General features: G+C 37.2%; 1 protein-coding gene across 1 annotated transcript in view; it reads left to right on the top strand.

The window, feature by feature from the left end:
* The window catches only part of RYR2 (ryanodine receptor 2), a 578200-nt gene that overhangs the window by 388488 nt on the left and 165131 nt on the right, over nucleotides 1-24581 (top strand). Inside the window, exons 57-63 of the mRNA XM_068983081.1 lie at nucleotides 971-1048; nucleotides 2739-2814; nucleotides 7277-7400; nucleotides 7928-8043; nucleotides 11320-11384; nucleotides 13722-13843; nucleotides 21670-21719. Coding sequence (XP_068839182.1) covers nucleotides 971-1048; nucleotides 2739-2814; nucleotides 7277-7400; nucleotides 7928-8043; nucleotides 11320-11384; nucleotides 13722-13843; nucleotides 21670-21719 — 631 coding nt within the window. The remainder of the gene's footprint in view (nucleotides 1-970; nucleotides 1049-2738; nucleotides 2815-7276; nucleotides 7401-7927; nucleotides 8044-11319; nucleotides 11385-13721; nucleotides 13844-21669; nucleotides 21720-24581) is intronic.

The following is a 24581-nucleotide window of genomic DNA, read 5'->3' as shown; positions in this document are numbered from 1 at the left end:
AGGCTTAATAACACAGTAAATATTTTGGAAGTATATTTCTGACAACAGAGTAGAGAAGGAGTCAGAGAAGGGGGAGATAGAAGGCTGAAAGAAACTCCTTAGAAGAGGTTGTATACATCCCACAAAACAAAACAAAAACATTAAATATCTAAGTTAGAGCAAAGACAATGGATATGGAGGGAAGCGGTTGTATAGCAGAGATGTTTTTGTGGTAGAAGGGAGAGAATTTTGTGGCTGATCCATAATAGCAGTTGAGGAGGAATAATCAGAGGTGGTTGCCATGGGTCTGGGCTGGGCTACCAGGTTGGGTATGGATGCAAAATGAGGTTAGTACTGGGCGGGGTGGTAGCTACTACTACTACTAAGTCCCTTCAGTCGTGTCCGACTCTGTGCGACCCCATAGATGGCAGCCCACCAGGCTCCCCCGTCCCTGGGATTCTCCAGCAAGGAGCAGATAATGCTTTTGATTTTAGATTTTGTGTTAGGCACAATTTTGGTTTCCAAAGATGATCCCCAGTCACCGTCCTCTTTGGAATGGTTGCTTTCCTGGGGCTTTGCTATTTGGCCTATAAAGACATTTATAAATACTGAGCTATGATTAGCTAGTATTTGTGTGAGGAGAAGTAAATTTCACTACAACTGATAAGAATTTGTAAGAAACTCAAGAAATCCATTATCCTTTGACTTGGGTAATATTTCAGAATCGTGCATATCCTGAGCATTAACTCTCTGGATTGGCAGACCCTAAGATGATGGGATGTATTATTCAACCAGAAATAATTCTCAGACACCCAAATATAATTTAATCTGCTAGATAACATTTGCAAAATCAGCTTGTTTAGCTACTAGCCCATTTTATCTGAGGAGATGGTACATTTGAGAATTTACTTGCCTTATATTTTCAAAGTAACTCTTAAATCTCTCTCCACTGGGTTTTCTCATGAGATGTTATTTTTTGTAAATTATGTAGGTTTCTGTAGATGCTGCCCATGGGTACAGCCCACGAGCCATTGACATGAGCAATGTCACACTATCCAGAGATCTGCACGTAAGTACTCTTAAAAATACTCTGCAAATTTCATTTTTAAAAAGTATACATGCATTTCCTGCATGTATTTTACAGCATGAATTATTGAATGTACTGATCATAGAGAAGGTCCATGGAATTTATTGATTATTTGCTTTAAGCTTTTAATGCTGTGAAAGTTGATAGAACTTTTTCAGGGTGTTTTCTCCAAATAATATATTTTCTTTAAAGATCATATCTATTTTTTAAAACCCTAATATAATTAATTATATAGAAGAAGAAGAAACTAAATCAGTAATTTATAATGCTCTACTCAAAGATCACTTTAATTACTCATGAAAAAATATGTGTTATAAGTCAGGGGTCTCCATCCTGTGGGATCTGATGCCTGATGATCAGAGGTGGAGCTGATATAATAATAATAGAAATAAAGTGCACAGTAAATATATTGAGCTTAAATCATCCTGAACCCCCAGAGTCTATAGAAAAATTTCTTCCATGAAACCAGTCCCTGGTGCCAAAAAGGTTGGAGACTGCCGTTCAGTTCAGTTCAGTCGCTCAGTCGTGTCCGACTCTTTGGGACCCCATGAACTGCAGCACGCCAGGCCTCCCTGTCCATCACCAACTCCCGGAGTCCACCCAAACCCATGTCCATTGAATCAGTGATGCCATCCTCATCCTCTGTCGTCCCCTTTTCCTCCTGCCCTCAATCTTTCCCAGCATCAGGGTCTTTTCCAATGAGTCAGCTTTTCGCATCAGGTGGCCAAAGTATTGGAGTTTCAGCTTCAACATCAGTCCTTCCAATGAACACCCAGGACTGATCTCCTTTAGGATGGACTGGTTGGATCTTCTTGCAGTCCAAGGGACTCTCATGAGTCTTCTCCATAAGTTGTTTATTTAACCAAACTGACAACATTTTGCTTGCTCCTGCCATGGTTCTCTTTTGTCAATAAGGAGCCTACTGTGAAATGCCTGATTTGAGTGAAAAGATAAAATTTGGTACCACGGGACATAAGTTGACAGGTCAATATAATGATCACACAATGATATTGGCATTGTTACTATCATTCCAAGAGAAGTAAGTATATAAAGATAAATATCTAAGATTATTAAATCTTGGGCTTCCCTTTTGTCATTTTCTGGTATGAATGTGTTAAAATGAGATAGTAAACTTGCCTTAAGTGAAAGGAATCTTAGAGGTAATCTTGTGAAAGTCTAAAGGCCACAGAAAAAGTTAATGAGCCCCCAAGGTCTCTCACCTAGTTTGGGACAGACATTTATTCAGTCTGTTCATTGGATGTTCCCTGTGTTCACTGTTTATTCAGTAAGGTTTAATCATCTTGTAAAGCTTTAGAAACTGAAATAAGAACTTGTAAACAGACATATTTTGAAAGTCCATAGCTAGTTTGAGGTTTCATTATTAAATTAATAAAACACGTGTCTTTAAACATTTCAAAGAACAATAACCTTTCCCATCGATTCATCTCTGGCTATTTACTACTTTATAATTTCACAGATCATTGGAAACCTTTGAAATTTCAGGTTATAAACAAGAAATTATAAATAATTTTCTTTTAGATATATTTTAGCACTAACACTATAATTTATTCATTTAAAGCATGTTTGATATTACATATTGGAAACCAAAATTATCTTTTTCTAGTATCCTTTTAAAGTGTAACTTAGTTGCAAAATATTTTGTTTGTTTAAGGCTATGGCAGAAATGATGGCTGAAAACTACCATAATATATGGGCAAAGAAAAAGAAACTGGAACTAGAGGCCAAAGGTAATATTTTTAAAAATCCTTATTAAAAAATGACCAGAGGTTGAGTCCATGAACACACGATAAGGATAAAGTAGTCTTTTTGACACAAGAGCTCATTATATCTTTAGTTTACTAGAATGGTTCAAATATAGTTATAAAAGTTTCAAGGTGGAAATGCTATTTCCTAATTTCCTTATTGCTAGTATATAGTTCCTCATGTCTCAAGAATTTTGATGGCCCATCAAATGGTCTCTTTGCTCCTTTTAGCCCGTAGATATCTTTATTTCTCATCCTTTTAATTAATTAGACCTCCTTGAATGACTTCCACCCTTAGCCTAAATGTTTCTCTTATTTCATTGTATCTCCTGCCCTCAGCCTGGTTGTTTACTTCAGTCCAGTTGTATCCTGTCTCTTACATGCTTTTGCTTGCCCTTTCCTGCTGTTTTTTGTTGAATACTAAAATGACCTAATATTCCCTTAGTCATTTCTAAAATCTTTTCTTAATTTATTAAGAAAATTATATTTCTGAAAATAAGTATGTAATATTTGCATAAATCTTTTGTTCAGTTACATGCATCTTGTACTGATCATCTCTTTCATTGTTATTTATTCAGCATTAGATTATACACATGTTGTTTATATTTGTGTATGTTCTCTTATTATCTTCTATGTGTGTTTCTTTTCCCCAATGAAAATATAATTCAAGCTCAGGGATGTAACTTTTATGATTTTTGTCATCCTTATTGTATAGTTCTGGATACCAGGAAGCTCTAGGAAAAAGTATGGAGGAAGATCATTTTGAAGAGTGAGAATATTTCATAATGAAAGGAATAGATTTCATTGGAGGATAGTACCGGGTACTAAGCACTGGGAAACAGAATCACACAAATTAGAATTGGTCATAGGAATGAACAGAGAGAATTTCATATACCAAAATTGCCTCTTCCAGAATTTGGCTTAGGGCTAGGCCTATTTTTCTAGAAACATCTTATAAATGTTTGTAAAATGAATGATCAGCTCTTTGATTGACTGATGTATGAATAGATAGAAGGATGGATGGAGAGCAGAGTCACAGAGTCACAGTATTTTCACTTAGTAAAGTTCTTGTAGGGGCATTGTCCACATAACTAGTTAACAAAGTTAGTATTTGTTCCATGAGCAAATTACAGGATAAATTTATTCTATTCTAAGTATGTTTCCATCACTATGGTTTGATTATGATTAAAAGTAATTAATCAGACCATATGTAAAATAGATAGCTGGGCTTCCCTTGTGGCTCAGATTCTTTGTGGAAGACCTGGATTCAGTCCCTGCGTTGGGAAGATTCCCTGGAGAAGGGAAAGGCTACCCACTCCAGTATTCTGTCCTGGAGAATTCCATGGACTATATAGTCCGTGAGGTCTCTAAAGTGGATTCTCCAGATTTCTTTAAAGTGAGTGTGTGTGTGTGTGTGTGTGTGTGTGTGTGTGTGTGTGTGTGTGTGTGTATGATTGAGAGAGAGATAATAAGGAAACAACTTGAAATACCCCTTTAGTCTTTCAGACACCGGGGCAATTAGGAAAATCAGTGTTGAAGCTGCCCACTTTTCTTTCGGCCCCATCCAGGGCCCTTTTTATCATACCTACATCTATGCACAGAAGACAAATCCACTTTAGAGAAATCTGGAGAAAGTTTCCTCTTCTGCTCTCCCAGGTTGTCTGTTCCTTAGTGCTTTCCCAACCTCCTTGAAGAATCTAGCAGAGTTTGGGGAAATCAGGCAATTTAAGGAGTATATCATGAACAGAATAAAGGAGTGAAAGTCCAAGAAATTTTATCTATGCTCCCCAATTAGTGAAAAATGGAAACAGCTGGCATTCCTTTTTATTCTTTGTTTCCTACTAACATGTATTTTGGGCTCTGATGATCTGTCATGAAGTCAAGAAAATCAGAGGTATCAAGCAGTTTTAACCCTTTAGCATGAATGAATGTACTCAGCCAGTGCTGTATGTTTGAGGCAGAGTCTTAGAAATTACTAAACATCTATTCACCTCTCAAGTGTAGCTAGTTTCTTTACTTCCCTTCCATACAGTATCTGTTATAAATGGGCCAGATCAAGATAGTCCACTCCCTTTAGCTGAGTGGCACAGCAAAGGACATAATTTCAAGTCTGCTGGCTGACTTTAAAGTATCTGCCATATCTAAGGCCAAAGGTTCTTTGTGTCTTTGGTGGTGGTTTAGTTGCTAAGTTGTGTCAGACTCTTGCGACCGCATGGACTGTAGCCCACCAGGCTCCTCTTTCCATGGGATTCTCCAGGCAAGAATACTAGAGTGGGTTGCCATTTCCCTCTCCAGGGGATCTGTCTGACCCAGGGATTGAACCCCAGACTCCTGCATTGTAGGCAGATTCTTTACCAGTTGAGCTGCAGTGGAATCCCTTTGTGTCCTTAGGATTTTTAAAATTTAAGTTTTTTCTCTTTTTCCCTGTCTCTGTCTCTCTCTTTCTCTTTCCCCCTTCCCCCTACCTTTCCCAAAATGATCTGTTACTATCTGATCCCTAAATCATTGGGGATTGCAAATTAAGTTGTCAGTTTCCCTAGGAATAAAGAACTAGATTCAAAAATAGGTCATAACTGCAGGGTGATTAAATTAAGTATTTGCTTTATAATTTTTTTCATAAAATATGCTAAAAGTCAGATTTGTTCTCAGCGGGCTTACTAATTTATTCCATATCCTTCTTGCTGGTCCCAAAATGTTTATTAGTATTATCATATGACAGTTGTAGTCTATTGACAGTTATAATTGTATCAGACTGTAAAATAACTGATGGCTTCTTAATATGCTTCATATCAGTGTAGTAGCGCCTGCCTGCCCCTTACATTTGCGATCACATAGTGTCACCTAATGGTCAGAAGGTTCATTGCGTGATTACATTTCTCTAGATGGCACTCTCAGTCCAAGCAAGCTCTAGGAGAGCATGGCATATTTTCCTTTGTCCTTTTGTTTGCTTATTTCTTTTTTGAGGGCCAATTCAACATTTTTGATTGTTCTGGAACTCCTGACTTAACCCCATTGGACTCTTCATAGGCTTTATGTTTCATTGTAATTCAAACAAAATAGTCATTTCAGTTATTTTTATTCTGGAGTTTCCTTAGCAGTGATATTTCAAGGAATTTCAGCATCCCACATAAAATATATTCCTTTATGTGTTTGGTAAACTTTTAATCTGGGACATACCAAGCGATTCTTTTTGCTGCTACATTAATAGTGCTCCTTGTACTGGATCTTTACATCTGGATATGATCTTTTGAAATTTTTATAATTTTTACAAATGTTTTAACAAAATTTATAATTTTATAAATGGTTTTCTCTTGGTCAGGATTTTTAAAATTTAAATGCTTCCCAGAATTTTTAAATCTAAAAGAATAATTTTAGTATTTATCTGAAGAGGTATGCTAGAAACTTAGATTCTTGCCAGAATTCTAAGTGAATCAATTACATATGCTACTTCTATTAGATAATTAACAGCAATCAACTTGTACCTTAACAATCTGAGTTTTGTGTGTTTAGAAATATATGACTGCAAAGTAGGCTCCGTGTGGCTCAGTGGCAGACTCTGCCTGCAATGAAGAAGACCCAGGTTTGATCCCTGGACCAGGAAGATCCCCTGAAGAAGGAAATGGCAACCCACTCCAGTATTCTTGCCTGGAGAATTCCATAGACAGTGGAGCCTGGAGGGCTGTAGTCCATGGGGCACAAGAGAGTCAGACTTTGTGACTAAACAACAACAAAGACAATAAAGTACTTTCTGATCTGGGAGGCATAGTGAAAATTACGTATTTAGGACAATTGTTTCTCTTTTCTCTGTGCATGAGAAAATGAAGCATTTTGCTTGAAACCTACCTTGTAATTTTACTGGATCCAGCTGTGCAAATTTTAGTGCGTAGTACACTCTGTATTCAGTGTTCATTTGAGTAGGAAGGAAAGCATGGCCTCTTTTTCTTCCTTGTGTGACTGTAGATGTCTTTGGCACTTGATACTACAGTTGTCTTTATGTTCGTTTTAATTGCATCTTAGAAGGCATATGCATAGTCTTTCTTGAACAGGTTTCCTAAATTATTTGGAGCATTAAAGGCACTAGAGAGGAAAGAGTCTTGGATGAGTCCTATGTACCCTATGTATAATTAGAGGATACCAGGAATTCTGTAGTGAAAATGAAAATTCTATTGTGAAAGTAGTGAAAGTGTTAGTCGCTCAGTTGTGTCTGACTCTTTGCAACCCTGTGGACTGTAGCCTGCCAGGCTCCTCTTGTCCTTTTTCAGCCAAGAGAACTGCGGTGGATAGCCATTCCCTTCTCTAGGGGATTCTTCCCAGCCCAGGGATTGAACCTGGGTCTTCTGAATTGCAGGCAGATTCTTTACATCTCAACTACTAGAGAAGCCCAAATTCACCCATGTCTCATTTCAGATTATTTTCTAAATACTATGCTGTATTCTCGACATCTTAGGAGGTGGAAACCATCCCCTGCTGGTACCTTATGATACACTGACGGCCAAAGAGAAAGCCAAGGATAGGGAAAAAGCACAGGACATCCTCAAGTTCCTGCAGATCAATGGCTATGCTGTGTCCAGGTAAAAGCACACCTACTCCAGTTACACATTCTTGTTATAAGACTGAAGATTCAAACAGCCCTGTCAGATTTAATGCTGAAAATGAGCTCCGTGGCCTCTTTAAATGTCAGAGCTACTATTTAGTATGCTCAAAATATACATGTTGGAAACATTAATGCCCTTAGCTGCCATATAATTGAGTTCCCTACACTTTTTATGTTAAGTCCCCATTCATCATTTAGGCAAAATCTCTGGGCAGAAATGACACTCTGTATTTTTAATTCCAAGATTTTATTGTGTAGTAATATTTATTAAGTACAGCTTCTTATCAGATGCAAAGTATTTTTTATAATTTATTTTTAGCTATAAAATACTAGCTAACCTTGCAAATGTGTCTATATCTGTGTATAAATGTATATATTGCTATATGTAAAATGTTAAGATACCTCTCTGTATGTAGATATTTAACAAAATATATTTTGTTTTTACCTTGCCTTCTAATAGTCTTTTTAGATGTTGGTTTCCATTGTTTGTTTTTGCCATCCTAGAGGGTTCAAAGACCTGGAACTGGATACACCTTCTATTGAGAAACGATTTGCCTATAGTTTCCTTCAGCAACTCATTCGCTATGTAGACGAGGCCCATCAGTATATCCTGGAGTTTGGTAGGTACCATGGTCCTGTTACTAACAGCCCAGTTTTTGTTACGTTTGTTATTTACAACATCAGTATATAGAACAGCATAGACCACTGGGATGCTTATGGTCTGTTCCCTGATGGTGTGAACATTTTTATATCCATCCTAATACTAACTTGAGTCTAAAAGTCAATAGGAAAACTCATTTTTTTAAGGATGGGTAAATTTTGAGAACTCTAAAAAAATTCTAACATGCAATTCTTTTCTCCTTAAAATGTATATTGGCATTGATTTTTCATTTTGAAAGATAAATTGGATGGACATCAAATTTTAAGGTACAGTTAAATCCTTCCTTATGAAATTAACTGCTCTGCTCTTTTAAAAAAAAGGAACTAAAACTCTATGGATTCTCCAAATTTCTAGACAATGGAAAGCCCTCAAGTTTAGCCATTGCAGGAACACACATTTATACTAGAGTATCAGCGATGCGGAATACTTTAGTATCCCCTTAGGGTGAAAGGAAAGACCTCTTCCCCATCTGGCTCAGTGACATTTAAATACAAAAAGGACTCCTTGATCTAAATTGTAGATTTGGATCAAATCATGAAGACAGCCTCCTCTCACTTCTCTTACGTGTGTTTGTCCTCAGCATTGTTGAATTAAAATTCAAGTTGTTAATGACTTACCCTGGTGTCAGATCCCCTTCCAGCCACTGGTTGGTATTAGGTATTAAGAGTAGAGTTTTGTCCTTTTTGAAAAACTGTGTGCTCTGCTGGTGGTCATCTTATTTTCTTTTCCACTTTTAAGGTTGTATTTCTGTTTTTATTTATTTTTTTTAAACCCACATTCTTTTGGTTTTCATCCCCTTTCCTTGGGGTCCATAGTCCTAGGTCTCATAGCAATACATCAGCAAAAGATCCCTCCTAACCAGGGGCTCTTTTTGCTGCTGTTATCTTAGGATTTATGCTTAGTATCAGCACAGCATCAGATTAAAGTTTACAGAAATTTGACCTCTGATATTTTCTTGTTCCTGGGTCCATGGATCCCACATGTGATTAGAGATATTCAGTTTGAGCATCAGTCTCTTAGAGAACCTTCCTGTCTTTCAACCTGCCTCCTTATCTACAGTACAAATGCTATATTTTTGACCTCTTAACCAACTTTTTCATAAAGACCAATTATATAAACTAATCCATAATGTGCAATCTCTTTGTATGTCATCCATCAGTATTTTTTAAAAATATGGTAGTCATCCTGACTAACAGCCAAATTACTCTCAATGATACTTCACCAAAGAACAAGTATGAGGCCATGGTGAATTTTTGAAGCTTTTATGCACAAACTTAAATGTTGACATTTCTAATCCACATTTAAGAGTATATGAACAAACAGCAATTCTGGCATCCAGCCTTCTTTTTGATCAGAGAAAGGGGAAGAGGGGAAAAAAGAGTGATCATTTGGAGAAGGGAACAAGAAAAGCAAACTTTTCTTTTGCCTCCCTATGGATAACAGAAACAGAACTTTGAAGGATGAAATTTGTTTAGACTTTAATCATGCTATATTCAAGTTTCTGACGAAACATCCTAGGATAGTGTTTCTGTATAAGAAGTGGTGAGAAGCTTACTACAGGGCAAGTTCACCTACTTCACACATTTCTTTTTTTCTATTGGAGAAGGTCTTATAAACAGAATTCTGGGGAGAAACAAGGTCAGATTAGTATAGAGCCCAACAAAATTAGTTTTTTGTTTGTTTGTTTACAATTGCTGATGTTAGTCATTCCTTTTTCAGGGAACTGCAAAGCAAGTTATGTATAAGAACTCAGAGGATCAGAGTTGAGATTATCTGTACAGTCATTTATTTTCATTTTCCACCATTACTAAAAATCCCAAATTTTTATACCTCCTTTGATTTTTCACTTTATCGCCTTTGCAACACATCATTAATAAAGCCATTCTTAAACATAGACTCATGGTGCCGATAAGAATATGCATGTGCCTTTTCTAATTTTTGTGTCATAGATTGTACTCCCTCCAAATCTTTTCACAGTTTCTGCATAAGCATTTTTATTAAAATGTATAATTAATGGAAAAATATTTCCTATTTAATGCTTTGAAATATGGTAAGATTTAGATAGGTACAACATTCTGTCTGAATAACATTTATTTGAGAAGCCCCTTAGGTAGATCCAACCATTCTGCAAATGTTTGAGAGAGATTTAGTGCCAAGTTGATTTAAAAAATGAAATTCTTAACTGTTAAAAATACATAATTTTCTTTTACCTATTCATGGGAAGATCATTGTCTCATTTTACAAAATATTACCTAGGTTATCTAAAACTTACGCCAAATATGTATCTTTAACAATTTAAAAGCCTATTTCCAATTGTTTTTATTTCTGTTTGCAAAAGAACTTTTTCAAGGAAAAGTCAGTTTGATTCTTATAAAATATGGAAGCTCTGCTTACAAATTTTACTAAATCCTTATATCCAGTTCTGAAATTCTTAGCTCTCCAATCTGTTCTGCATATCATCGTGATTATTATAGTTTATTACTGCCTCTTCAGTACGCATGAAATCTCTTCTGTATGCATGAGGGAATGAGGAAAGGCCACCTTTTAAGCTAAATGCATTAGGTTAATCAGTTCTTAACCTTGAACTCATTTTCTATACCATGGGGAAACTTTGGGGACTTTTGCTTTGCTTATGGAGGTTATCTTTTGACATTGGTGAACTTCTTTGTTCTTTAGCAGAATGTTAATTTTCCAACCTATATTATAACTGTAGTCCTCCCCCTCATCACAGGCACTGGCTTCCTGCAATTTTTCCATTGGTATATTAATATTAATAGCTTTAGCTTTGTCACACCAAGAAGTAACTATCTTTATTGGAGACTAGTGTTAAAATCTAATGGGTTTTGTTCACTTATTTTCTACTCACTTTTCTTACCCCTGTGAGCTTCTTTCTCACTGAAAGAAAATGTGGGATTTTACTGCTAAAATGTGGACTTTTTACTTTATTCCAGTTTTCTCAGTACATGTTAATAAGATTTCAGAGTTATATCAGAAGTTTGTGATTGTAACCACATGTGTGGGCTGTCTCAAAAGCTTTTTTATTTTGACTTGGGTACATTTTTCATCTTTTTTTTTTTTTTTCATTAATGACACTGCTGAGGTTAACCTTTCTCTCTTTGTGTTCAGTTTAGGAGGGTAACACATTTAGCAGTGTGTTCTAAACTTTGCGTTTTGGGTGAATATTTTGCAGTGTTTGAAGTGCAACATGTACCTAAAAAACTCTTCATGTCTACAGATGGTGGCAGCAGAAGCAAAGGAGAACATTTCCCTTATGAACAAGAAATCAAGTTCTTTGCTAAAGTACAGTATACAATCTGTCTTGTTTTTCCTTCAATATGTTTGTTTACCAAATATACTCTTTAGATAGTCGCCTCTTTGCAGAATGCACTTGTCTACAAATATGAATTCTCTTCTAAGTAAATATTCTGTGGAACGAAAATAACTGCATGAATCATGTGGGATAAATTTGCTCCCAGCATCCTTGGTCATACTTAAAATAACTTGTTCTGCTCTCCATACGGTATTCCTCAAATGACTTTGTTCTCTATGAAGTTTGACTCAAAGTTCTCTTTTTTTGGCTTCATCATATGACATAAAAGAGAAATAGCTACTTCCTAACATTTGAATATTGATCTGACTTTAAAATTTTAGCTGCATATTTCTTCATTAAAGAGGAAAAGCCTGAGTTAATTTTTAATGATTATGTTATAACTTATAGAATCTTTATTGTGAAGCCCGAGTCCTACTCAGAAAAGGAAAACTGAAACTCAGACAGGATCAGTTGTTCAGAGTATAGCCTATCATTTTTATTTATTCCACTTACTGTGAATTCAGCAAAACTTTGCTCTGTGTCTGAAACATTCCTGACTCCCTTTCAGCCAGTACAGGAAAGAGATGAAGAGTTGCAGAGTCTCCACGTTGGGTCCATTCACTTACTCGGTGTTTACTGTGTGTCTGGTCTGTGTCATGCATTAGCCTACAAGGATGTAGATTCAGTGTCACAAAGACAATTCCCTTGGGAAGCTTTCCTATTTACAACATGTTTTAGTTAACCTGAAGACCTGATTATTTCTGTCAGGTTCCTTTCAAAGTACTTGTATGTGGTCATTTGTAAAATGGCATGTTATTTTGATTGATTAATATTTGGCTTCCATTGTATTTTCAGAATTGTATTCTTTATTATAAGGGAAATTTCTCTTGTCTGTTCTTTCCATTCGGTATAGCACCCAAAGTCTGTATCAGTCATCTGAAGTTTGTCTTAGGCTGCACATTGCTAGGTATCTATTCTCCTAGGGTGTAATCCTCCTTGATAACCAGTGATCAAGAGATGATGTATTCATGACCTCTAATCATGCATTTAGAATACTTTCTTGTATACCATTGCCAGCGTGCTCAGCACTCCTAGTGATTTTGTTTGCAGATGCCTAAAGAGGCTTAATTTCTACTTACTCTGTGATTCATTCATTCACATATTTACTCAGCACCTGTTATATGTCAGTCACTAAGTTCAGGCAAAATCACAACTTTTTAGGCAGATCACTGGAAACTTGAGTATTCCTATTATTAAAAAATAATAAATATATTATTTAAAATATACCACGTAGGAAAAAACTAGATTTAGACTAGAGTCTAAATACTGATAATGCCTATTATTATCTTCACCTTTTTCATTTCTTTATTCAATGAATATATATCTAGTGCTTGCGGCAGGCTTGCAGCAAAGTCCTAGGCACAACTAAATCAGTGATAAATGAAACAGAGCAAGCAGGAGTCACAGAGGCCAAGAGAGGGGTTTAAACAATCCCCAAAATGTTTTTATCTCTCATGCACCTTATAGACTCTTAGGGAGACAGACTAATCCAAAATCACACAAATAAAATATAAAATTGCAAATGATGTTAGAGGACCAGAGGATATGGGGAGTTTATGTTGTTGATAGGCCAGCAAAGGCTTACTGCCCTGAGGCCTGCAGGAGGGGTGGAGTGACTCAGGGTGTGGGAAGGTCATTTCAGACAGAGGGCGTGGCCTGTGAATGGGGGAGGGGGAGATTGGACAAAGGCCAGCAGGATTAGAGTGCAGAATTCAGAGGTAGGCTTGAATTTTGTAAATCAGTAAGCGGCTGTGTGGCTGAGTAAATCATTCACTGTCTTCATCTCAATTTATCTTCATCTCCATCTTCAACCTCAAAAACAGAGTTGATAACACCTACTGTACAAAGTGGTCACTGGGACACATGAAATTATAGCATGTCAGATACAGTCCTCAGACATAGTAGAGATCCCATAGAAGGTCATCCTTGATTGCCTTTGAATCTTTTGGGCACTGAACTGCAGTGTGTGAAAATATTAAGACTATTTCATTTTGAAAAAGTATTGAGACTAATTTCAAACACTGAAAATTCAGTGTGTTTTTTAAAATGACACCCCACCCCACCCTACCCCTGCATCCCCCTGCCACACACACACACGGACTGGAGAGAGCAGAAAGGGATACTCTGAATGGTGCTCACTGGCATGGCTGTGAATGTTGGGGACTCATTGCATGTGAGCAGAGCTCTGGCTGCACCAAAGACTCAGCATGCATTGGTCCCCCAAAAGATTCCACTGTGTAGATCTGTTTTCTTTTCCTTTCTTTCAGGTTGTTCTTCCTTTAATTGATCAGTATTTCAAAAACCACCGTTTATACTTCTTATCTGCAGCAAGCAGACCTCTCTGTTCTGGAGGACATGCATCAAACAAAGAGAAAGAAATGGTGACTAGGTAAACAGCTATAAAAATAAAGACTATTGTTTAAGTGTATTTGCATTTGAGAAAGAGTATCTCAGGATCTTGAAGTAGGAGCATGCAGAGTGTTCACTCATCTTCCTTGGCCCTTGGGAATCAAATACTACAAAGGTGATGGTTTAGGCAAGTTAATACATGTGTTCTAGGTATTGAATTTTCTTATATTTTACTACTAAATATAATACTGAGTTGAGGGAATAAAATACACAGTTCAGAATCCACAAGTAGAGGCTAGAGATACATCAGTATATTAGTATTTTTGATAAATGATGCTCTTAACATTAGTTTCATTAAATTTTTTTCAAATCTAATATTTTTGCCAGCCTGTATTTTTCAGGAAGGCAGGATCTCATTTACAGTAATTATAATTTTAAATGAAAAAAATTATGACCAATCCTGGAATAAAATGATGTAAACATATATACTTTCTGAGGTTTTCCATTCACACTACTCAAGCCACATCCTAGCAGTGCTTTCTCATTTATGTTTAAACCTAAGTATTCTTTAGCTTTGTGATTCTGCTGGCAATTTCAAGTCTGAGTCCTCAAAATTCTGCCAGAAGTTAGGATGCATGAGAATCAATTCCTGAGAAAGTCTGCCTCTGTGTTACATTGCTCAGGAGTCTCTACCAAGCTTTTAGATTGTACTGAATAAAAATTTCTGTGAAAATGAGTACCCTGTATAAAGCAGAATACAGGGTTTCCTTGGACTTCACTTTCTTTTTATCTATCTATTGCTGTTTAGCAAAATTATCACAGGTTTAATGTTTTAAAAGAATATGTATTTATCTCACAGTGTCTGTGTATCTGTAAGCAGTACCTTGCTTGGAAAACAAGCCTCTTTTTTTTTTTTTTTTTAAGACCTTTTAGAGCAGTTTTAGAGTCATAGCATGGACTTGACTTTAATAATGTGTCGAATGGCAGTGCAGTATCAGCCTATTGAACAGAATGAGGTAAGATTGACTATAGCCTGCCACCAGAGGGTAAAGAATAAATAAGATTCCTTTGTTACATAACACTGGGGGTGGGATTTTAAGCTCATCTCTTGAGTTTGTTTATTGTCTGTTTTACCAACCAGTAAGTAGCCAGTTATGTGATGTAGGATTGCAGCAGCATTAAAAATGTTTCCAAACTTCTTCAAATAATAAGATTCTTATAAAGTTGATAAAGATAACAGAGAATCCACCCTGGTGGCTTACTTTGTTTCCACCAACTCTGTTACGAGAAGAAAAGAGAAGGAAGAACTATCTTCCAAGATGCAAATTTCATCCCTTGCCCACTTGGGCCTGGCCTTCTTTTGGTCTTCTCTGGGAGAGAGAGGGACCCTTCCCGCCTCTTTTCATACATGCACTCGTCCACATCGCTGGCCCCACGTCCCCCTGTGGACACTTGAGTGCACACAGTAGCTGGAGAAACGCCAGTGCACCAAGTTCCCCTTAAACACTGAAACCAAGGCAACTGCACAGTCACCAAGCTCCTCTGGCCAGTGAGACTTTTGTAACAGAAGCTTTGTTCTTACAGGTGGTGTTAATTTAATGACATTCATTACATAAGTCAACACAATATAATTAGAGAATATAGGGGGAAAAATGTGTGAATTCTGCTCTTTCCCCTCCCTTTTTGTGTTTTGTTATCACCATTTCAGTTTTAGTCTTACTCTGAGAATAATTCACTAACTATAGAAGTAACTAATTTTCCTTTACAAATATATCCCTCATATAATAAATCAGAAGAACAGCATGAATCTGTGCTAGCCTCCATTGATGTAGTTTGGGGTCCTTATAGTAATAGTTCCCCAGTTTTTAATGATTTCTTCTTCAAATTTTTCTTCACCTCTTGGAAAGAGGGTTGATAAGTTTTACTTCTCCAGTGAGCACGTCCAAAAGGAATATATGCCATTAAAATTCAAACATACAGAAATGAGAGACATAATAGGAAAAGTAACTGATTTCTTCACAGTACTTTTGTGCCAAACATAGGTTAAACTTAAGCTCAGAGAGAAAAAAAATCAGAGTGGAAAAATGAATAAGGTGATGATAAGCAAATTATGATACATGTTGTCCAGTCATTAAAATGATGATGGATATAAATATGTGACAACTTAGGGAAATTATTTAAAAAATAAAATACATGTTCAAATAGTATTGATCTGGATCTTTTTTTAAACTAAATTTTTAGGTATAGAAAAGTAGAGGTAAGGGATAAATTTAATGTTAATGGTCGTTTTCTTTATGTAGTACATGTAGATTTTGTATTACTATTTTTATGTGTTTTCTAAGTTTTTAAAATGAAAAGAATCTTACCTTAATAATCATAAAACTATGTTTTAAAATAACCAACATCACTACCACATTAATGAAAACAAACAATTTGTTTGGCATGTTGAAGTGGAATCAGTGAAATTTATAAATCTGATTTTGTACCACTTCAGCTAAGTATTACTTTAGTGACTAAAATAAGTAAAAAAAAAAAAAAGAAGAAGAAAATAGATTTAAAAAAACTGACCCTGCTACTGTGAACATACAAGCATAGCTTTATATGTACAGTAAGCACTGTCTTGATTTAATAGCTGTATGTAGCTGTAGAGTGGGTCTAAGTTAACTTTTCCACAATTGAAACCAAGTTGTTCCCATTAGTTGTTTGGATACCTTCTGGCACTAGAAATTATACATTGAGCATTTCTTGCTCTGCTATCCACAAAGATGTGTTAGACAACAGTCTCTGTGTCCCAGGAGTGTACATGGCAGTGGCTAAGGGTATGGGAATACAGACAGTTCCAATAGCAGAAAGCCAAGATTTCTGTGGGATTCCAAATAAAGTAATACTGCTTTGGATGGGTCTGGATGGGCTTAGAGATGTATGGAAGTCATGGCAGTCAAAGATGATCTTAGAAACATGCAGATCAGAGATTAAGAAAGGGGGATATTTTCTAGAAAACAACATAAAGAGTAGAAGCTGGGTCAGTTAGGGGAAATGTAGGTTATATAGATTCCTTATGGAACACTGTTGGAGAAGGAAATGGCAACCCACTCCAGTGTTCTTGCCTGGAGAATCCCAGGGACGGGGGAGCCTGGTGGGCTGCCGTCTATGGGGTTGCACAGAGTCGGACACGACTGAAGTGACTTAGCAGCAGCTAAGGAACACTGCAATTGATAGTAACTGCCAGAATAAAATTTCATTTTGCTTTAAAAAATTTTTTTAAAAAATAATTCATGAGCGCTAAGAAGACAATGCTTTTTAAATAGAAGAATTGAGAACAGCCTGGCAGCAAAGTGGGATTGATAAAGAGTAGCATGGCTAGCAGCCATTCAGAGCTATGACAAGGATGCAGGCTGTTGTAACAGAAGTGACGCCTCCAGTAGGTGGTGCTACCCTTGGGTTTGTTCAGCAAGTGTTCTGAATGCCCACTGGGTACCAGATGCTATCCTAGGTCTGAGGACAAACACACAGGTAAGAGGGCACAGTTCCTAGCTTTAATGGACTTAGAAGTACAGCTGAGTAGACACATACATATAGAGATGGGCCATATACTACGTTGTGATGAGTGTCAGTGGAGCCATATATAAAGTGCTGGGAATGCAGAGGAGATATTAATACAGAAAGAGGCTGGGTGTGAGAAACACAGGAGGAAACCAGCATGCCTCAGTAATGAGTCTTGTGGCAGGCAAACAAGAGAAGGCCAACGTGGGGCTGCAGTTTCTGTACTGAGTAGTTGGAACAATGCTGTTGTCACTAATGAAAGCAAGATACTTCAGAAGAACTAGTTTTGAGGAAACAATGGAAACACTGACAGATTTTATTTTGGGCGGCTCCAAACTCAGTGCAGATGGTGACTGCAGCCATGAAATTCAAAGACACTTGTTCCTTGGAAGAAAAGCTATGACCAACCTAGACAGGATATTAAAAAGCAGAGACATTACTTTGCCAACAAAGGTCCATCTAGTCAAGGCTATGTTTTTTCCAGTGGTTATGTATGGATGTGAGAGTTGGACTATAAAGAAAGCTGAGTGCTGAAGAATTGATGCTTTTGAACTGTGGTGTTAGAGGAGACTCTTGAGAGTCTCTTGGATTGCAAGGAGATCCAGCCAGTCCATCTTAAAGGAAATCAGTCCTGAATGTTCATTGGAAGGACTGATGCTGAAATTAAAACTCTGATACTTTGGCCACCTGATGCAAAAAAACTGACTCATTGGAAAAGACCCTGTTGCTGGGAAAAATTGACGGCAGGAGAAGAAGGGGATGATAGAGGATGAGATAGTTGGATGGCACCGACTCTGTGGACATGAGTTTGGATAAGCTCCAGCAGCTGGTGATGGACAGGGAAGCCTGGCATGCTGCAGTCTATGGGGTCACAGAGTCGGACATGACTAAGTGACTGAACTGAGGTGGTGCTAGTGGTAAGGAACCCGCCTGCCAAAGAAGGAGACATAAGAGGGATGGGTTCAGTCCCTAGATGGGGAAGATCCCCTGGAGGAGGAAATGGCAACCCACTCCAGTGTTCTTGCCTGGAGAATCTCATGGACTGAGGAGCCTGGTGGGCTGCTGTCGATGGGGTTGCAAAGAGTCGGACATGCATGAAGCAACTTAGCACAGCACAACACAGTTTTGAGAAGAGGTTGAGTTTGGTTAAACCAGTGCTTCTGGAAGAAGAAGTAAGTGCTAACAGGTCATTTTAGCTGGAAGTGTACAGCAGGAAGTGAGAAATAGGTGTTTGGTATTGGAGAGATCAAGGCAAGAAATGACATATTTGGGGACCATCTAGACCCATCTAATGCTTGAAGCTTGGAAAGCAAGAGGAAACCAAGGGAGAAGCACGGAGAAGCTGAACAGGCTGGACACCAAAACTTGGAGAAGTGTTACACTTGGAAGGTTTTCAGACGTGGATATTTGAAGAACAGAGAGAACAATTCATTAGCAAAGAAGTGGGAAATAATACTATAAAACAGAGGCCAGAGTTTCACAGAGGTGAGGAATTAATGATGCCAAGTACTGTGGAGAGCTCTGCAGGATGGAGGCTGAAAAAGAGGTTATTAGATGAACTATTTGGAGGGTGTTGAGAACTTCAAGGAGAAGCCATGAGGGGTGGAAAGGACACTCACAAGGCAGAGAGTCAGGGAGGAAGCTGCAGATGCATTTTGAATTCTTAAGTATGTTAGTAGTGAAAGGTGCAGGGAAAGGGAGTAACAGGATTATGGAAAGTGCTTTAAAGGAACTACTGGTTAGCACTGATAATAGACCTAGAGTTTGCACGGGAGCTACACCCTGAAATGGGGTAGCACAGAAGGGGAGAGAGATGATTTGTCTTTTTTGAGGACCTAGCTTTCCATTGGGTTTACCAGAAGGTTTTCCCATCTATATGATGTGTCCTGGAAAACGAACGACCTTTTTGGCCAACCCAACATATATGTATGTCTCTCTGGTGATGCATCTGTTACTAATTAGGAATAACTAGGGTTAACTAGGTTACTTGGAATGGAGGAGGGCATGGCAACCCACTCCAGTGTTCTTGCCTGGAGAATCCCCATGGACAGAGGAGCCTGGCAGACTTCAGTTCACAGGGTTGCAAAGAATTGGACATGAGTGAGCGACTAACAACAGGGTTAGGAAACAGCTGATATCGTAAGAAGTCATTTTTCTGTGACAGATTCTCAGACATGAATGTGATCTGATGGGATGGGGTACAGAGCAATTCTGTTTTCCATCATCACACAAAAAAAAAACATCCCAGGTTTAGATTAATCAGGTTACAACATGATGTATTACAAATTCAACATCATCTCAGAATGCTTCACCCTAATACTAGAGAGGGTGAGTAACAGTTAAAAGATACCGCTTAAAATAGAGTAGTTTCCAGTAATCCAAAATGTGTGCAATTCTAAGCTGTAAACACTCTCTTCAGATGGAGACATATCCTTGTGGGTTTTTTGTTTTTTTTTCTTGGCCGTGTGACTTGGCATATGGAGCCTTAGTTCCCCAGCTAGGGATCAGACCCATGCCTCCTACAGTGGAAGCTTGGAGTCTTAACCACTGGACCACAAGGGAAGTCCCAGAGACAGATCCTTATTGACTTAGCACAGAGAAAGCTCAGTGAATGAGGATACCTGGAGAAAGGTGCTTTTGTTTTATTGTCTTTGTTCGTTTCAGTTAGAGCCTAAAGACAGATAATGCAGCTCAGTGGACTAAGGTTGAATCTTGTGTCTAATGTCTACTTGGCAAGATCATTGAAAAAAAAAAAAAAAAGAGCACTGGTAAGAGATTTCCTAAGACTTCAAAGTCATTTAAGCACTTGTGGATGAATATTTTCTTGGAAAAGCCACCCTATTCCCTATATAATGACTTTTCACCAATAAACTATATCACATTGTTACTAAAGTGAGAAATAATGGGCAAAACTTACTGTGAAAGTGGTCAACATCAAAAAGGTGATTCTGTCTCCGTTCTCCCATTGTGCCATGAGCAGTTGCCAGCACTGGATTCCATGGCATAGTCTATATCCCCAGTACTGAGCATGTATATCTGTACCCTGGTAGTGATGGCAAAGATGGCAAGAGAGGACAGGGCTGTCAGAACATAGCTGCTACCATGCCTGGAAAAATCAGGCTGAGTGTAGGTGGTGCTATACAAGTGGATTTTCAAAATTAGAGCTTTGGCAAGTTCTAGCTATGGAACAGCTGTGTGTCTGAGAGTTCAGAAGAGTGTGGATAGATGTGAAAATGGCAGGTATAAGATGGGAGGTTAAGTGTCATGATATTTGCAAATGGCCCCTGGCTGGGAGGGGACTTCTGTGAGCTTGGGTTGGGAGTGCTAAAGGAGCACCAGGTGTTAGAAAAGGCTTCTTGGAGTAAACGTGTCCGGAGCTGAATCCTGAGGGATGTTTAAAGGGGTTGTAACATGGAAGTGAGATGTTCTTAAAAATAGGACCCAACAAGAAAGTCACCAGACTGCCTGGTGACAGACAAGACAGGACAAGACCAGGTACTGCCCAGATTCTGGGTTCTGATGTGAGCATTAGTGCTCAGCAATGCCATCATGCTGAGTGCTGGGCACCCTTATTTGAAGTCTTCTGTTGGTGAGCGCCAGGAAGCGCACAAAGACCTGGGAACTCACTCTAGAGATGTATTTTTGACTCATGCATTAGCATTCAAAGTCCTTTAAGTTATAACAGCTCTAATGTTTTTCTTTGAGTGATTATAAATGGTTTAAATTCTCTTTCTAGTTCATTGTGTGAAATTCACTGGATGCTTTGGTATATGTGTATGGGGTAATGGTCAAGGTCTAGAAGGAAAGTTCAAATGAGAAAACATACTAAAAGTAGCATTTTGTGCACAAAGCACCATACTTCCATTGTTAAATAAAGCCCAAGACAACAACAACAACAACAACATTCTAGAATTTCAGTACTACTTTGGTACAGATAAAATTACATTTTTTCCTTATGGTTTTCTGTAGTTATATTTTTGTGGGGTTTGTATAGATTGCTTTTATATTAATTAGCTTTGCTTTCAATTTTTTTTGGTTCCTTTACTTATAATATGTGCTTTTTTAACCGTGTTTGTTAAAGATATGCACTCAAAGACTCTTTATTTAATACCTTTACTCCACATTCTGCTCAGAGAATTGATTCTTTCTGCGTGACATCATGTTGCTTTTTTCCGGCTCATATATCAGCTGTTTATTTTTCTTTTTTTCTTCTTCTTTTTTTTTTTTTTTTGGTTTTATTTCATTTGAATTTAATTTCTCCCTGTTTTTTCTACCTTCCCTTCCCCCTTTCCCTTTTCTCTTTTGTTTTTCTTTTGTCTTCAGCCTATTCTGCAAACTTGGAGTTCTTGTCAGGCATAGGATTTCACTATTTGGTAAGGAGACCCTTAAACAAATACTAGCATGGCCGTCACTTGGTTTTCTTTGCCACTTTGCACTGTGTTGTGAGCTGCTATGTTGCATGAATGCATGTTTGCATGGCTGCATGCATGGTCGTCATAGGCCAAGGTAAGGTCCTCAAGGTTGTTTATAAGTAGCATTACCGATAGTAAAATTGAAGACCGTGACTTTGTATACCAGTCCAAAGCACACTTGAAAGTCACAAACTTACATTATTAAAGATCAAATGAATGAAAACGACAGTTTCTACCTTATTTTATTTCAGAGGGGTGAAGCGAAACTGGGCCTCTGAGTTTGTGTTTGGTTATCTCTGATAGATTAAATACCCATCCACAGTTTTTAATTGCACTTACTTTTTCAGTGCTCTTGACTACAAATTTGCATGTTGACTGTATTCCAGACATTGGAACTTCATAATAGAGATAGGCCTGGATTTGCCAAAAGCAACTTCTCTGGTACCTCCAAACCCCACAGCAGTCAGTTTTTATTCATTTCTGAGAATTCATGTAGCTGAAGTTCACGTTCCCAAACACTGCTTTCCAATAGCCGTGCAGGGCAGTCACTCACTTTTCACAGACTCTCCTTGCAGTGGGGCTTTAAGACTCTATAGCAGTTGGCAGAGTTTATTTTTTACACTTTCCTGCATCTGCTTTCGTAAACTGCCAAGGCAAATTTTAGCCCAGGGCTCTCTAGATTTTGAGACAGTGTTGTGGTGACTTCAGTAAGAAAACATTGAGTGTGTTTAGAGATTTATAAGTCCTAGTCCATTCACCAAAAAAACCTAAGGATTATGTTATTTCTATAAAAGCCACAAAGGATAAACTGAGAAATAGGTACACGTACACATGTATATGTGTGTGTGTGTGTGTGTATATATATATATATGCAAGTAATTTTTACATTCTTTACACTTTTTTGAGAAATGATAGCTTCTGGATATGACTACTTAATGCTACATTTGGTTTCTAATATTATTATATCCAACATTTGGGTACTCTTAATATATGGTTCCCATAAATTGCCTAGATTTTTTCATTAATGTTTCAGTTATCCAAAATTAATGGGGAAATTGCCTTCAGAATGATCTCCAGTTGACTGCCTTTTGTTTTGACTTCTCTTCAACTTAGAAAAACTTCCATGTAAATTATTCAGACAGAACTTTCATGTACTCTTTAACCTTCTCATAATAATTATGTATTCAAAAATTCTCCACCTGTCTTCAGAGAATACTGTCTAATTATATCTACCTCTGGTGGGGACCCCATAATACTTTCTATTGTTTATCTCTAGCTTCTTACATATTTTAACCTCTTGGTTTCCAATGTTACATTTTTCTATAACTTCACATTTTAAATTTTTTGAGGTATTCCATATATACAGTGAAGTACACAAACCTTAAGAGCAGCATGATGACATAGCTTGATGGAATTTTACATGTATTTGCCCATTTTCTCAGTTCAAGGCATAGACCATTTTCAGCATCCCAGAAGCCTACCTCATGCCATTTTGCAATTTATAACCCTCTGCAAAGGAACTATATTTAAACTAATCTAGTGGTCTACTAACGTAGACTTTCATTACCATGTATTAATTTTGCCTGTTGTTTAATCTTCTGTTTTCCCTTTGAATATATTAAGGGCTCAGTAATGGAAGATAAATGCATACTGTAGCTTGTTGTAATAATCAGAGGAGAAGAACTGGATTTTAGCATTCATTTCGTCTGTGATTCTAATATTTCATCTAGGCATTGTATATTATATCTCTTTGCCTTTAAATATAACTATTTTTATTTTTAACAGGAATTTATTGGAGAACTACTGTGTGTCTTTATCTGGAAAGCATATTTTAATGTGCATTTTATTAATGTCACATTATTTTTTCAAATTTGCTTTGGCATTTGCTTGTAAAACAATACAAAGGTCAAGAAGTCTTTATTATTCAACAATACTGTAATATATTTTGTCAACATTTTAGCATGTTAGTTCTTAGACTTGTAAACTTTACGTATTATAGCTATAGCTTGGTTTTAGACATTAACATGATGTCCTGAAGAAAATAATGGACTTTGATCAGAAAACCTGTATGTAAGTCCCCTCTTTGTAACTGAACCAGTTGAATGATCTGGACAAGGGACTTAACTTCTCTTGAGCATTATTTTTATTTTTTTCATTTTGAAACTAGATGAAAATAACTACTAACTTAGAGATCCATTGTATATATAAAATCTCATATGAGATGATGAACGTTAAAGTGCTTTGTAAACTGTAATCGTACCACTTTCAAGTCTAAGGTATTCTTAGTCTTATTTGTACAGCTATGAATCAAATTACATACAGACTAAACTAGGGCAGTTAGCTATTTAAAGACCATGAAGTCTTTAAAATCTAGGCATTTTCACATCAGAGCAGAAGTGGTATAATTCAAGTATTTACTTAAAAAAAATTAACTTTTATTATCTTTTGGCCATATCGTGGGGCATGCGGGATCTTTGTTACCCAACCAGGGATCAACCTGTGCCCCCTGCAGTGATAGCATGGAGTCTTAACCACTGAACTATCTGGGAAGTCCCAAGTATGGACCATTTGATGTATCAATTATACCATTGTGGATTTTCCTAAAGAAAAAGAGACCTAACAGCATATATACAGTGGTCTTTTGTATATGGACATGTTAATCTCTTACTTTTTTCTTTCACCCTATATTTACATTATTTTTTTCTGTGTTCTGGGAGACACCAACTGATGATCAAAATGTTTTTCCTGTACTTAGTTCAAAAAATTGTTCATGGCCTAACTTAAGAATAAAGTGAGACAGAAGTTGAGTTTAACAAAGAAATA

This window comes from Capricornis sumatraensis, chromosome 10 (assembly GCF_032405125.1).
Source record: "Capricornis sumatraensis isolate serow.1 chromosome 10, serow.2, whole genome shotgun sequence".
In the NCBI taxonomy this organism is placed as follows: domain Eukaryota; kingdom Metazoa; phylum Chordata; class Mammalia; order Artiodactyla; family Bovidae; genus Capricornis; species Capricornis sumatraensis.
This window is presented reverse-complemented; position numbering and strand designations above follow the sequence as displayed.